Raw genomic sequence first — 15083 nt, forward strand, 5'->3', positions numbered from 1 at the left:
AGACGGAACTGGTAAAAGAAAGGAGCCAGGGGCTCCTCCCAAGCCCATGTGACCCCTGAGGAACAGATCCTCAAACGGCCTTAAGAGTAAAAATAACTGATTTATCTGGGCCAACTGTATGGCCTTAAACACCCAAAAGGAAAGTATAACCAAAGATTAAAGGGGCCAATATAATTTTTAAGAGCTAAAGGCTACATAACAAGCAACAATGCCTGATAGGAAATACCTTCTTTTGAGTTGTTGACCAGGGTGGCCAAAGGGAGTCCCAGATAGTAACCCAATATAGAACTGGGAAAATGAACCACAGATCCTAATCTTATCTAAAGGAGTATTGACAATTGATTGCTGCTAGAAGAGGAATAGCTGATCCGCCTAAAACAAAGATCTCTAGATAGAATGACTAGATTCACCAAAAGGGCAAGTAGTGGGGATTGGCTGGGGTGCTGACAACACAGTAGACAGTAGCAGGGATATCAGAGTATAAGGGCTCTAGTCGGGGTAGGGAGGCTATGGGAGGGTGCCATCTGGGAATTAGGTGTATAGTCAAATAAGATGGTTTGGGATGTTCTGTGTGATATACACACACACATACAAAAAAAAATCAACAAATTTTAAAGATGTATTATATTTGAGGAGGAAGCACGAAACTTTACGTCATGCTAATTAGTAGAGGTGATAAACAATACCACTGAAATCTACCCAATGACTTTATAGACACACACAGGCATCAAGGTTCCAAGTGTAACCAATTATGACTAGTAATAATCAGATACACACAGATTAGAGATGCAAGCACCAATATCTCAGTGTTACTAACACAAACAATGAGTCTTTCTGCAAAGAACAATATATTCTAAAATGAAATAGAGATCCTTTTTAAAGGTAAAGAACTCATCCACTTTAATGTCTTACAGGGATTTTACTGAGTTCAATAATATGTAACTCTATTAATTCAACTGTGAACCTAGAAAGTCATACTGTGAACCTGGAAACTTGCAGCCACTTGTGAAAGAGAGGTATTCTTGCTCTGTGGAGTGTTACTGAATATGTTAAATGTGTAGTGAAATGCTTCTTCAAATCATGTAGTTATTAAAAATTTAAAAAATAATGATTTAAAAAAATTAGCTGATGCACTGGGTGTAGTGGCACACGCCTTTAATCCCAGCACTCGGGAGGCAGAGGCTGGTAGATCCCTGTGAGTTCGAGTCCAGCCTGGTCTACAGAGTGAGTCCCAGGCCAGCTGGAGCTACAGGGAGACCCTGACTCAAAAAGACCAAAAATAAATAAATAAATAAATAAATAAATAAATAAATAAATAAAAATTAGGTGATGTTTTGCAAATAAATAAATAAATAAAACTGCTGGGGCTGGAGAGATGGCTCAGCAGTTAAGAACACTGGCAGCTCTTGCAGAGTACTTGGATTAGCACCCACATGGCAGCTAACAACCGTCTGTAACTCCAGTTCCAGGGAAATTCAATACCCCCTCTGACCTCTATGGACATTGAACAACACAGGTGCAGTTACATACATGCAGGCAATACACTCATACACATAAAATTAAAATAATAAAATAAAAAGAAGAAGGAAACTGCTAAGCTTTGGTATAAGAACACTGACATTTTAACTTTATTCTCTGCCACCCTCATTGCTAGGTTGCTGTGCTGGTGTAGGGGGACAGTGTGAACATCAGGCTCAAGGGATTGTGGCTGTGTGAATGTTGCTTGGACATTCTCTGAGGGGTTAGTTTAGACTCTGCTTCTGAACTTTCTTAGACCTATAACAGTACCAAGCAAATATTTGTTAAAAGCACATAAAAGCAAAACATATCAGATATAGCTTCTTATGTAAAGGATGACACATGGGCACAGGTTGAAAAGAATCTTGGTGGAAAAAGGCCAGGGAAGAAGGTAGATGGCAGAAGAAAGGCTTGGAAATCTCTCAAGGATCTAGACAACAGGTTTGGAACCATGATTGGAAAAAGGCCAGAGAACAGCCTCATCTTTCTCCTCTAGAGCTATCAAGTACAGAAAGATAATGCCTGGATGTAAACAGCCTGGCTGCTTTTGCAGAGGACCTGGATTTGGTTCCCAGCACCCACATGGTGGCTAACAACCACCAGTAACTCCAGTTCCAGAGGATCTGACATCCTCTTCTGACCTCCTTGGGCACTGAACAACATGGGTGCACTTACATATATGCAGGCAATATACTCATACACATAAAATAAAAATAATAAATTATTAAAACTAATCTGTGGTGCTAGAATGTTTGGTCAGGGAGGAAGGAATTGGAGACTAGACTGGTGTAGGGGCTTCTGTGGAGTTACTGAGGGCCTGCTCTTAATGTGGTGGTCTCAGGGCATGTGCACCTGGACCATACAAGTAGGACTTGCTCATCCTTTTGTGTGCCTTTCACATTTTAAAATTATGTTTATTTTGTGTGCATGTATATGTATAAGCACATGTGTGCCATGACACACCTGCATGTGGAGGTCAGAGGACAACTTGTGGGAGTCAGTTCTCTCCTACCATTTGGGTCCCAGGGATTGAACTCAGGTCATCAGGCTTGAAGATGGCAAGTGTCTTTACCAACTGAGCCATCTTACCCAAATATTCATATTTTACATATTTTTAAATTAGAAGAAGAAAAATCAGATAAGGTAACTTCATTTATTAAAGTTATAAATGGCTTCTCCTAATACTAACAGGGCTACTTGATGAACCTCCTGCCTACTCCTGTGTCCTCAACTCACATCATGGCTCCCTTCTTTTTTAAAAAAAGGAGATTTTTTTTTCAATTATATTTATTTTGTGTGTGTGTGTGTGCATGTGTGTGTGTGTGAAGAGGGCACTTGTGCCATAATGTGTGAAGGTCAGAGGACAATTTGCAGAAGTTAGTTTTCTCCTTCTACCATGGGGGTTCCAGAGATAAAACTCAGGTATCCAGGCTTAGCAGCAAGCATCCTTACTTGCTGAGCCATCTCACAAGTCCCATGGCCCTTTTCTTTGTGGCACCCCAGTCACTTTGACCTATCCTCTATCTCTCACACAACCAAACTTGTCTCTGGGTCTCTGTGATGCCCCCTCCTCTAGTCTGTTTGGATGCTTGCTTCTCTTCCTTCACCCCTCTCTTTAAACATTACCTTAGACAAACTTTCCTGGCCTCTCTACTCAAGGTAGCCTGTGCTAGCCAACTTCCTGGTCATACTTTATCTCAGGAATAGGCCAGTCTTTTCTGTAGAGGACCATATAGTAAATTTCCTAGTCTTCACAGGCCTGACATTCATTGTGACAATTCAACATTTCCATTGCATGGTAAAGCGGCTATGAATGGTAGGGAAAGGGCAGGTGTGGGTATGCGCCAGTAAAATGTTACTGGTGGATCTTGATCATTTCATGTGTCATAAAATATCCTTTTGACCCCTCCACAAGCACTTAAAAATGTAAAAATACTTAGCTTATCCATTAAAAAAAAAATAGGCAGCCAGGCTAGATTTGGACGGTGGACAGTCCCTGTTATGCCACATCACTTTGACATCTTTTTTTCTTAGTCTTGATTGCCACCTAAAATGATGTCATTTGGAGCTGGTGTGATGCCTTCACCAGTTGACTTGCCACCAAACCCAATGACCTAAGTTCAATCCCCGAATCCACATAAATGAAAGAGAAAACCAACACTTTACACATACACCATGGCATGTGTGTGCCCACACACATGCATGTGCATATACACACACATACACATTAAATAATTTGCCCGCGTGTGTATCTCCTGTCTTTTCCTTCCCTAGAGTTGAAGCTGCAAAGGGAGGGCTTGTGTGGTTCCCCTTGTCTTTACTGCCCATCACAGCTCCTGGCTCTATACAAGAAATAAGGATTAAGCCAACCTGGGTGTGAATTTGGCCACGACTTTGTTGCTCTTCTTCTGGACAGGGATGATGGGTATGTATGTAGCCTCTTCCTTCAACGAGTCTTCAATTAAGGAATCTGGTCGGGCTGACTGGGATCGTACAAGGGCCTCTCCTGTGTACAAACTTGACTTACGGCCCCACTCAGGAAAGGATTCAGATTTCAACTTGACCCAACTAACTTCTGTCTCTCCCTTTATGGCAGGGTATTCTATGGTGAACAGACCTGTCAACAGGGATGCTGTGTCACTTCCCCACACTGCTGGGCTACCTCTGCCCCTGTCCCTGGGCCTCTGCCACTGAAGAGACAGGGTTCGCTTGAGCTCGCACCCACTGAGTCTGGCTTTCCTGCCCAGACTGCATCCTTCTGCATCTAGCACAGTGCTCCAATCCTCATGCAGTCCACAGTTGGGGAGAATGAGCACAGCTCATTTTTACCCATTCTCAAAGACCCAGCTTCACTCTCTTTCCCTCAGGTTTGTGTTCTCCACAGCACTCAACATGGAGGCTAGGCACAGAGGCAGTCCTGCTTGCACTGCTTGCTTCCCTCAATGCTGCTCTTCGTCTCCACATTGAAACCTGCTTTCTTTGTTGTATTGTATTTATATTTTTGCGTTGCTTTCTCCACTGTTCTAGGAAGAGACCTCCTGTTCCTTCATTCACTTATCATTTATTGAATGAGGATGATAGGCATTAAAGGCAACCCAACACAGGCCCCTGGCCTCTGAGAAGGGATAGGCAAACAAGGAAATATTTACAATGCTAGGTGTAAGATTGACAACTAGAGTAGTGTAGGAAGCCATGGGAACCAGGAGAAGGGGAAGAGGAGACTTACTTTGTGAGGGAAGTCAAGGAAGCCTCACAGAGGAGGAACACAATTGATCTAAGTCTCTTCAGTCAAGAAGAGACTCTCTGGAGAAGCTATTGGAAAAACATGGCTCCAGGCCCAGGCAGGGGGTGAATAGAGGTCAATATGCCCTTTTCTCCAGGTCTACCTGCAGAGAGCAAGAAGAGTCCTAACATGGAAGGGTCCTGAGGCCACCCCCACTGGGCCTGTATGTGTGCTCTGAGACTAGCGGCCACAGTCTTATAAGGTAACTGACTTTTTTTCTTCTGAGAGAGCGAGGAACAAGAGCCAGGTACAAAGAATGACAAATGATAAAAGGAATAAAGCAGTGGGGACCCAGAGGGACTCACAAAGTCAGCGAGAGACAGAAAAAATAAAAATAGCCACATAGAGACATTAAAGACACATAGGGAGGAGCTAAAGAGATAGATGGCTTGGCAGTTAAGAGCACTGGCTGCTCTTACAGAGGAACCTAGTTCAATTCCCAGCACCCACATGGGGGCTAACAACCAGTTGTAACTCCAGTTCTAGGGGATCCAAAGCCCTTTTCTGGTCTCCTTACTCAGGTGTTGCATGCACATGGTAGACTTACATGCAGGTAAAACACTCATATACATAAGACAAAAGTAAATCACAGGCCAGGCATGGTGGTGCATGCCTTTAATTCCAGCACTCAGGAGGCAGAGCAGGCGGATCTCTATGAGTTCAAGGCCAGCTAGGTCTACAGAGTAAGTTCCAGACCAGCTGGGACTATACAGGGAGACCCTGTCTCAAAAAGATACCCCTCTAAAAATTATAAATAAATAAATAAATCACAAAGCAAGAACAAAAATAAAAAACAAAGACACAGAAAGAGAGAGAGAGCCTAGTGGTTGAAGTTGGTTTAGTTCACCAGTCCCAAATGTGTGCCTCCAGGCAACTCTCTTGGGAAATACCTGGTGACCCTACCTCTCCTAAAGACTGACTCTGTCATTCTCTAGTTTGAGTCCCTCAAACTCAAGAGGGACTGGTTAAAAAAGACTGAACCTTGGGACAGGTGACCCAAGATAAGAGGCCTTCGAGCAGGCCTATCTTCTCTTCTTGCCCTTACCTGCTGCCAGCAACACCGAATTCATAAACTGAGTCACTGTCTTCTGAAACCTCTTCTTGATCTCAGCCAGGGCTCGGTTTATCTTCGCTATCTTGTCATCCATGTTGCTGACTCTGAAAGATGACTAAAGGGAGGCAAAGGCGAGTGAGCAGTGTTCACCTGCCTTCAGGGACCTGTCTACCTGCTCAACAGGACTGGTCCTGCTTTTAAGTGGCTGTTCATTCTGCCTATAACACACCTCTGTCCCTCTTGGACCAGTCCTTCCTGCTCACAGGCCCAAACCTGACCTAGATGCCCCACCGATTGCACTTGGTAGAACTGCTCCTTGCCTTGACTCCCACCATGCTGTCTATGTGGCTGCCAGACAAGTTAGCACTTAACCAAACAATTGGTATGTTTGTGCTTTTCCCCTCAACTGCAAGTTCCTGGAATGCAGAACTGCATTTTGTGCTCCTCTAGTTCACAGAAAATGTGCTCTGTAAATGCTATTGTTTTCATGAATGCCTGGATGGACAATGGCTCCTCTGGAGTACTTGCTGCCGGTTTCCCTCTATAGTGGATGCTATAACATAATCCCCTAGAACCCTTCTACCCCATCAGCTACCAGAGTATTGACTGCAGACAACTCCTAACTGAGGAACCATGCTTGGCCAAGATTACACAGACTGGCTGGTGGTCATCAAGAAGCACAAAGGTCCAGGCCTCTCATATAGCATCGGGATTACTCTGAAAGGGTCATGTGGCTTCAGGGCTCCGTGTGGGATCCCAGAGCGCCTTTGCTTCAGTTTCCCTGAAGGTCAATCTCTCCCCCTGTCCTAATCTTCAAAAGGCCCTTCTGAATAAACTCCTGCGTGCCAATTTCCATTCCAAAGCTTATTTTCCATGAATGTTGCTCTGAACAGCTAGAGTGCTTCAGTGGCACTGCAAAACCACATTCAGAATCTGGAGTTAATTGTAGTCAGGTATTTTTTTCTCCAGGAAGTCTTCCTAGATTTCCTCAACCAATGCACTTGATCTCTACTGAACTTCCATACCCATCCATTCCCATCCTGTCTTCCTGGGGTCTTCTCCATTTTTTTACTTCTTTTATCCTTATACTTGGCTGGCTCCTGGAAAGCAGGCTTTATGCTTTTTGTATCTCCCACTTAACAGAGTGTAAGTATGAAAAAGTTTCTTCTGTGGCATTTAAGCCTCAGGTGGAGAATTGGGTGAGGAGTAGACAGATATTCTAGAGTGACAGAGTTAGTCTTTGTGTCATTCTTTTCTTTGCAGGCCAGAGCTCGGTAAAGGACACACAATTAATAACAAAGCCTCAACCATCCTTCGGAGTATTGGTCCCAGCCACTGCTTCTGGGCTAATTTTATTTATTTGTAATTTATTTCCACACTGCTTCCCAAAAGGATCTGAGGCGGCACGCCGGGCTAATAAAGCATTTAAATCGAAGCATTGCCTCGCTTCCAAAGTGTTGCCTGGATAGAAATATTTAGTGAGGAGCCAGGCCTCGAGGCTGTAAAAGCTGGGCCTGCCATTCTGCCTGTCGCTATGATGGGTGGCTCTCTCTGGGATGGGTGTCTGGGGAAACCATTTAACAAGCTTCCCAATGACAGAGACAATACCCTCCCCCAGCCCCAGCTTCCTAGGTGGCCATGCATTTTGCAGAACCAGCACCAAACAAGCACATATGAGGTGGTTGAAAGGATTTAGAAAAAGTCCTAGAATATAAGTGCACTAAAGTCAGATGGACCCTTACACATCATTATACAGATGAAGAAACTGAGGCTTAGCCAGAGAACTGCCTGGCCCAAGGCCCTGTGACCTCCTCCTAGCCTAGGCTCTTTGCCAGCTCCAATACTTTGCAAGTTTTCTTGGTCCTTGCAGTTTCCCCAGTTCCAAGGACCTAAGGTGATGGATTGTCAGAGCCTGGGCAGTTCAGGTCAATGTTTGGAAATCCTGTGGCTCACAGGAAATGCTGCTATTTATTCATTTGGTTTTGTTCATCTAGTTAGAAAGTTGTAATATATTATAGTACACACCCTGCATTCTTAAGTAAAAGAGATTGCAGCCAGAATGTTTTTTGGCAAACCAGCCTTCTCTATCCACATCAGCATCTGTCATCTATAATGCAGTATGTTTTCTGAGGCTGTTTCAATGTATCGGTCTGTTTATCCTTGTGTTAAATGTCCCCACGGCAGTCATGTTCTTTGAGTTATTGTGTCATTTTAAATAACTTTTCACTCCTCTACTGCACTGTCAGACTGTGGCTTTGTGAGTGTCCCTTGATGGCGTTCCTATTCTTGACATCAGCATGGTCTAGCAAAAGTAAAATGTGAGCTAGTTTAAATGCATAATAACTACAATGAAAACATCCTAAAAGTACAGTTAATTCTAATAATTATTTTTCCCAGTAAAAACAAAACAAAACAATCATTTAACATGTAATGAAAATTGACAATTAATGAGAAATTTTACTTTCTCTTTTCCCACTAAGTCTTTGAAATGCAGTGTATATTTTGGACTCTTTGGGCTTCCAAAGTTCAACAGCCCTATGTGACTGTAGCTGCTGTACTAGATAGCACAGCTCAGGGCTTCTAATTCTGACTTGCCACAGTTGCACTAAAGTAAGGCAAAATCAGGCTTAAATTGCTGAGTTTGCTCAAGCTTAGAGGGCATGTGACCACATGGACTTAGGAGTCATTTCTCTCAGGCCTTTGGGGCAGTCTTTCATTGCGTAGGTCATGGTTCTCAGGAAATTCTCAGAGCTAATCAGGTCCAGTATGCATTGAACAATGAGCATTAGTGTAAGGACATGGAACCAAATGGACATGGGAGAAGCATCACTATGCAAGGTCATTTACCTCAGCCCAAATGGATTCAAATCCTGTGTTTGCCTGACAAGCTAACTGACTGCCTTCTTCCCTTCCTCCCCCTTCCTTACTTCCTTTCTGCTACGAGTGGCGCCCCACGCCTCACATGTGCTAGATAAGTACTCTACTACTGAACTGTACCCCAAGCCCACTGTAGCTATAATTCTCCTTGAAGAAATCGGTGCAGGCTAGGTTCACAGGCATCTGAGTTTCCCAGGTGTTCCTATGAACTCCTTAACAAGCACTTTCTCTCCTCATATCTCATCAGCTCTCCCGTGCCCGCTCCCACACCACACTAACCAGGCTGAGTTCATAATTGGTGTTATGTTCTTTTTGTCACTTCCAGTAGACTATAAGTTTCAGAGACTAGAAAGAAGCTTCATTTCTACAACCCCAGCAGTCACGTTGACATACTTCTAGTGCTAATAAACACTGAATTAGTTAGTAAATCAATGAAAGAAAATGCTGGAATGAAGATGGAATGAATAAAGCAGGAACACGGAGAGATGGTGGTTGTGTTCTGTGTCTTCTTCAGATAATATGGCTCACCAGTGAATGCCTGCAAGTGTCTCTGTAACTCAAGCATAGTGGACCAGGTATCCCTTATGGGTTCTGCCATCTCTGAGGGCCTATGAGCTTGTGGCATACTGTGGTGATGTCACCATAGCTTAAGAGCTTCTTGGCCAGGCTTTCAAAATTTATCATCCCAGCCAGGATACTGTAGAGAGGAAAAGACGTGCTATTTAGAGTTCCTGCAGATGGGCAGGTATAAACAGGGACTGGCCCTGTATAAACTGTTTCTGTTCCTTGGAGCCTATTCCAGAAAAGCACAGCACAGGGGAATGCAGTGATCTGCTTTATTCACATGAGCCCCTGGTTACCCCAGTCTTACTTTGCATGCCAGATGTTCTCTTTTGGACACCTCAAGGTTTAGTGATGATGCCCTCTTCCTCTGCTCTGTCTCTTTCCTTGCTGTTGACTTGACCCAGGCCACAGTAGTGCTAATGAAGACTCAATAATGAAAAGTCTGGCTTAAAAAGCTTCTGTTGTATCCCCTTCAACAAATATTGGGAAGGTGCTGCCATTCCTCTTTATTGTGGGGTCTATATCCTCATACTTAAGCAACTGAGGCTAGAAAATATTCAGAAAAAAATATATCGCATCTGAATTGACTTCTCTCCTGGTTCCCTGAACAATATAGTGGAACTGGATTCACATGGACGGTACTAGATATGACAAGCAATCTGGGGATGATGGAAGTACACAGGGGATGTACATAGTGATGTGTAACTACTACAGCATTTGTACAAGGGACTGGAGCACATGTAGATCTGGGCATCTATGGAGATTCTTATGAATACCAAGGAACTGAACATCATTTAAAGTAGTCCTTGTACTGGACCCTGGCGCATCAGCAAGTAGGGCTCATAGGACACGCCTAGTTAGGTGAAGGCTGATTTGTGAATAAAGAAGAGCAAGAATAGAGAGTAGAAGATAACAGAGGTCATCACAGTCAGGAGGGCTGAGTACAGTTACAGACAGACTAGGCCTGGAAGGGGAAGGGGTGGTAGAGAGGGTTATCAGTATATACTGCTTGTTATCCTGACCAGCAATATTTCTCCTGAGACCAGCACCTTGGCTTTCCTTTAGGAAGATTTTGCCTCATTCCTTGCCTGAATAGTTCACTTGGGACTGATCGCATGCCTTGGCCTCCAGGAGACTCAAGTCTGCCTAGTTGGTACAACACATACCACTGGCCATGAGGTTCGTGTCAGCCCTGGGCAGTCAATTGAGCTAGTGGGTGTTGATACTGTACACCCTCCCCCTCATTCCCATCCCTCTCTCTGTTCCCTCCCCCCTCTTTTTCAGTACTAGGAATAAATCTAGGCCTCACACATGCATGCATAATGATGTCTGCATTTCAGAACACTACAGGTAGCAGAGTAAAAGCCCAGAAAGGCCCATGGCCAACTTGCCACTAACGGAAAGGGACTCTCTGAGAACAAACATGACAAAGTGGAAAGCAGAACCATGGGATGGAAAGATCTGGAGGAAACACTTGAGGGCCTATGTCCAGCCCTGTGAAGCCACATAACCAATTTCTCAGTTTGGCTAGCAAATAGTCTTTTTTCATGCTCAAACCAGTCTACACTGGATTCTGTTATTTACTACTAAGCCACTTATTTGGTTTTTTTGAGACAGGGTCTCCCTGTAGTCCCAGCTGGCCTGGAATTCATTATGTAGACCAGGCTTGCCTCCATCTCACAGAACTCTACTTCCCTCTGCCTTCCAAGTGCTGAGATTAAAGGCGTATACCACCAAGCACAGCAACAACGAAAAAACTCTGACACTAATGGTTCGTGTATGAGGGGCTCATAAGATTAAGCAGTGAATGAGGGCAGAGAAAAAGAAAGAGCATTGTACAGAAGGTGGGGTGGGATCAGGGGGAGCAAAAACCCTGAGCTATCACACAGCAAGCTCTCTTGAGATACCCTGGGATCGGGACTGGATGCCTATCTGTCTGGCCCTACACATCTACTTTGCCTTACCCGTTTGTCATGAAAGATGCTGTGGGGACAGTTTTTCGGTGACACAGTGAGTATTACTGTCTCGTTCAGGCAGGTAAAGGTGACAGTGATGGAGTCCTGCCCCAGGACTGTTAGCTTCATTTGCTCATTCACCTGCAGATGAAGAAACCAGCACTTGTCAGAGCCCTGCTTCTTCCTAACCCACCCTAAGGCACAAGTCCTGCTTGGTTTGGAGCTAGGTTTGTAAGGTCTTTCTGGGTTTTATACTAGACTTTCATGGAGAAGACCAAGGAATATCAGTCTTTTTGGGAATTAACTGAGAAAGTAAGCAATGCCTCCTCCCTCTTCTCTTCCAGCCCAAGCTTGGAACCAGCTGTGAAAGAAGCACAGGGATCAGGCAGGTGATCAGCCCAAGTCTTGTAGACTGGATTGGGGCATGCAGCCTGGATCCTGGGCCAGACAGCTATGATTACTCAGGAACCAACTGACTTGGGAGTCTTGTTCTACAGCAGGTGGGAAGGTGCCCCTGTGGCAGGGAACACTGGAAAACATTTCCCCTGCAGGAGGATGAGTAGATGGGGGCCACCCATGCTCAGCCCTTACCCTAGAGTCTCTACAGGTGTTACTATTCCTCCCCTCAGTGGGAGCCAAAGCCAGGCAGAAATGGGCCAGAAGCTATTCTTCCACCATTCCCAAAACAATAGGGTTTCCTCCTTAGCAGCCTTAGACAGGGACCTAGGGGAGGTGGCTTACCCTAAATAATACACTCCTTACTGAGAACTTTGTTGCCTGTATTGGTCCCAGATACCCTGGGAAACCTCTTTGTTTATGCTCACACCCCAGCATGGAGTCATGTAATACCTCATCCTCACCCATCCCTACAGCTCATGTCTGAATACCACAGAGTTCATCTATTTAAATGACTCCTGTTAAAAAAAGTACTTCCAACATTTTTAATCACGTCAGATTTAGCTAGTAACCCCCCAACTAGTCTCTCTACTAGTCTATCTACTTGTCCCTCTTTTTATTTATTTATTTATTTATTTTTGAGACAGGGTCTCCCTGTAGCCCCGGCTGGCCTGGAACTCACTATGTAGACCAGGCTGGACTGGAACTCATAAGAGATCTGCCTGCCTCTGCCTCCCAAGTGCTGGGATTAAAGGTGTACACTACTATGCCAGGCTTTGTCTCTCTTTTTAAAAGAAGGGTTTTAAATTATATGTATGTGTATGGGTATGTGCACATGAATGTGGGTACCCATGGAGGTCAGAGACATCAGATTTCCCTGGAGTTGGCGTTGCAGGCAGTTGTGAGCTGCCTGATGTGCGAGCTGGAGATGGAACTCAGGCCCTCTGGAAGGACAGTACGCATTCTAAACTTCTGAGCCATCTCTTCATCCCTGCTACCTTCTTCTTCTTAAGCTTCCATACAGAGGCTGGACTGAGCATTCCAGTCCTCAGCTTAAAAACTAACCAGCTGGCCCCACTTCTAGTAAAGCTAAGCCAGCCCCTAACAGGCTAAACCTCCTACAGATAACTAAAAAGTTGAAGGAAAAAAAAATACTCAAAGGCTCCAAAGAATAAGGAAAGCCAGGCATATTTTGAAGAGAACCAAAGCTTAGGAAAGGCCCAGCATGGTATGTGTCTCTGTTTCACGATTCTAGCTTGAGAGCAAGCCATAGTCATGGCTAAACTACCACCTTCTGACCAAGAAACCCAAAGAATAGACCTGGAGCAACCAAAGACACAGGAACATGTACAGAGCATTCTGGAAGGGAATGAGTCAGAGGAAAGCATGGAATTCTATGTATAAACTGTTCACACCTCTGGCTAATCCCTGAAACCTGCATGAGAAAACAGTCTCAAGACAGTTCACAGGTAGAGAAATAAAAACACTGATTTAAACTTCTGCCCACTGCAGAGGAGAAAAATTCATTATTTCATTGTGACTAAGTCCTTTTTGCCTTTTGGAGCAAGAATATCAAATACTCTTCAGAGAAAGATGTCAGAATTCAGAAAGTCCACAGCATAACATTGGCAGCTGTAACCCTCAGTTCTGTGGTAGATGAGGGACTAGTGAATCATGAGACACTCTTAAGGAAACTCTGTCAGATACGACCAAGACACAGAAATCTTCACACACTGACTATGAAGCAGTTAATTTAACTATATTCAAGGAAGTAAAGGAAAATAAACTTGTCACAAATTATTAAATGGAAATTTATCAGCAAAGGATAGAAAATACAAAAAAACTAAAAGAAATTCTAAAGTAGAAATGTAAACTTTTCACAAGATTAGCATAAAAGCAAAAGGGAAATGATAGAAAAAAGTCAGAGACCTTGGAGACAGACCGAGAGAAATTATTTCAGAATATTTTTCAGAAAAAATCTGAAAAGAAAAAAAAGAAAACAACTATAAGAAAATAAGAGTTTGAAAAGCCTATTGGACAGCATCAAAAGGTCTTAAATGCAGATGCTGGAGAGATGGCTCAGCAATCAAAGGCACTTGATGCTCTTACACAGGACCCAAGCTCAGTTCCCAGCACCCACCATCAGGTGACTCACAACCATCTGCAACTCAGAGCAGCTCCAGGGAATCCAATGCCCTAATGCTCTCTTCTGGCCTCCATGGGCACTTGCATACACATGACACACACACATGCACATATATGCATGCACACACACACACACACACACACACACACACAAATGTAAGTAATAAATCTAAGAAAAAAATCTAAAATGCCTCAGAAGAAAAAGCGAAAGAGGTTAGAGCACTTTTTTTTTTTTTTGTCATTTTGAGACAGGGTCCCCCTGTAGCCCCAGCTGATCTGGAACTCGCTATGTAGACCAGGCTGGTCTCGAACTCACAGAGATCCGCCTATCTCTGCTGGGATTAAAGGCATGCGCCACCACGCCTAGCTTAGAGTACATTTTAAAAAATCTAAAGATGGTTTGGGTTTCCAAATTTGGTGAAATGAATTTACATACATTTACAGGCTCAGTAAGACCAAAATGTGAAACATGAAGACAATCATACCTAGACACATCATCAAACTTAGGAAACCAACAGAAAACTTTAAAAGTAGCAGCCATAGAAAACAGATTGGCTAATTACAGACTTCTCATCATAAACTGTTGAGGGCAGGCACAGTGGAACACTATTTTTTTTAATTTTTAAATTTTTTTTAAATTTTATGTGTATGAGTGTATTGCTTGCATGTGTATAAGTGCACCCGTGTCGTGCAATGCCTGTGGGGGTCAGAAGAATGTGTTGGATTCCCCCAGAACTGGAGTTATGGGTGGTTGTTAGCCACCATGTGGGTGCTGGGAATTGAACCTGGGTCCTCTGCAAGAGCAGTCAGTACTCTTAACTGCTGAGCCATCTCTCCAGCCCAGGAACACTATTTTTTAAATGTTGAAAGAAAAAAGAAAGCCAACCCGAATCTCATATCCAGCAAAAATATCCTTTAACAAAGACATTTTTCACTTTTGAAAGACAACAGAGCATTTGTTGCCAGCAGATCTGCATTTACAGAAATGCCAAAGAAAGTTCAAGTTGAAAAGAAACAATACCTGGGGTGGGGTAGAAAAGAAAGAAACAATACCAAGGGTAGTTTGAATTTGGGGGACAGAATGAACAGTATTAGAAATAGTTACTACTGGAGTAAAAACTGGTTAAAGACAGCATTCATCTTGCTCAGCCTGATGAATCCCACCAGTGTCGTATACTGCTTTTATTCCCTTTCACAGTGAGTGCAAATGAACTCTTAAAAGATATCACACCAGGCCAGCATCAAGCCTTTATAGATGCTGCTCCTATCTGGAATGTTCTCTCTCTCTCTC

General features: G+C 43.7%; 1 protein-coding gene across 1 annotated transcript in view; it reads right to left on the minus strand.

Annotated features, from left to right (window-relative positions):
- CUNH3orf20 (chromosome unknown C3orf20 homolog) overlaps positions 1–15083 on the minus strand; it is a 55755-nt gene that overhangs the window by 19349 nt on the left and 21323 nt on the right. Inside the window, exons 9-11 of the mRNA XM_029557105.1 lie at positions 11251–11392; positions 5847–5957; positions 3889–4135 (exon numbers count right to left, since the gene is read on the minus strand). Of these exons, the coding sequence (XP_029412965.1) occupies positions 3889–4135; positions 5847–5957; positions 11251–11392 (500 nt within the window). The remainder of the gene's footprint in view (positions 1–3888; positions 4136–5846; positions 5958–11250; positions 11393–15083) is intronic.

The sequence above is a fragment of the Nannospalax galili genome, unplaced genomic scaffold (genome assembly GCF_000622305.1).
Source record: "Nannospalax galili isolate Female #2095 unplaced genomic scaffold, S.galili_v1.0 scaffold406, whole genome shotgun sequence".
Taxonomy (NCBI): Eukaryota; Metazoa; Chordata; class Mammalia; order Rodentia; family Spalacidae; genus Nannospalax; species Nannospalax galili.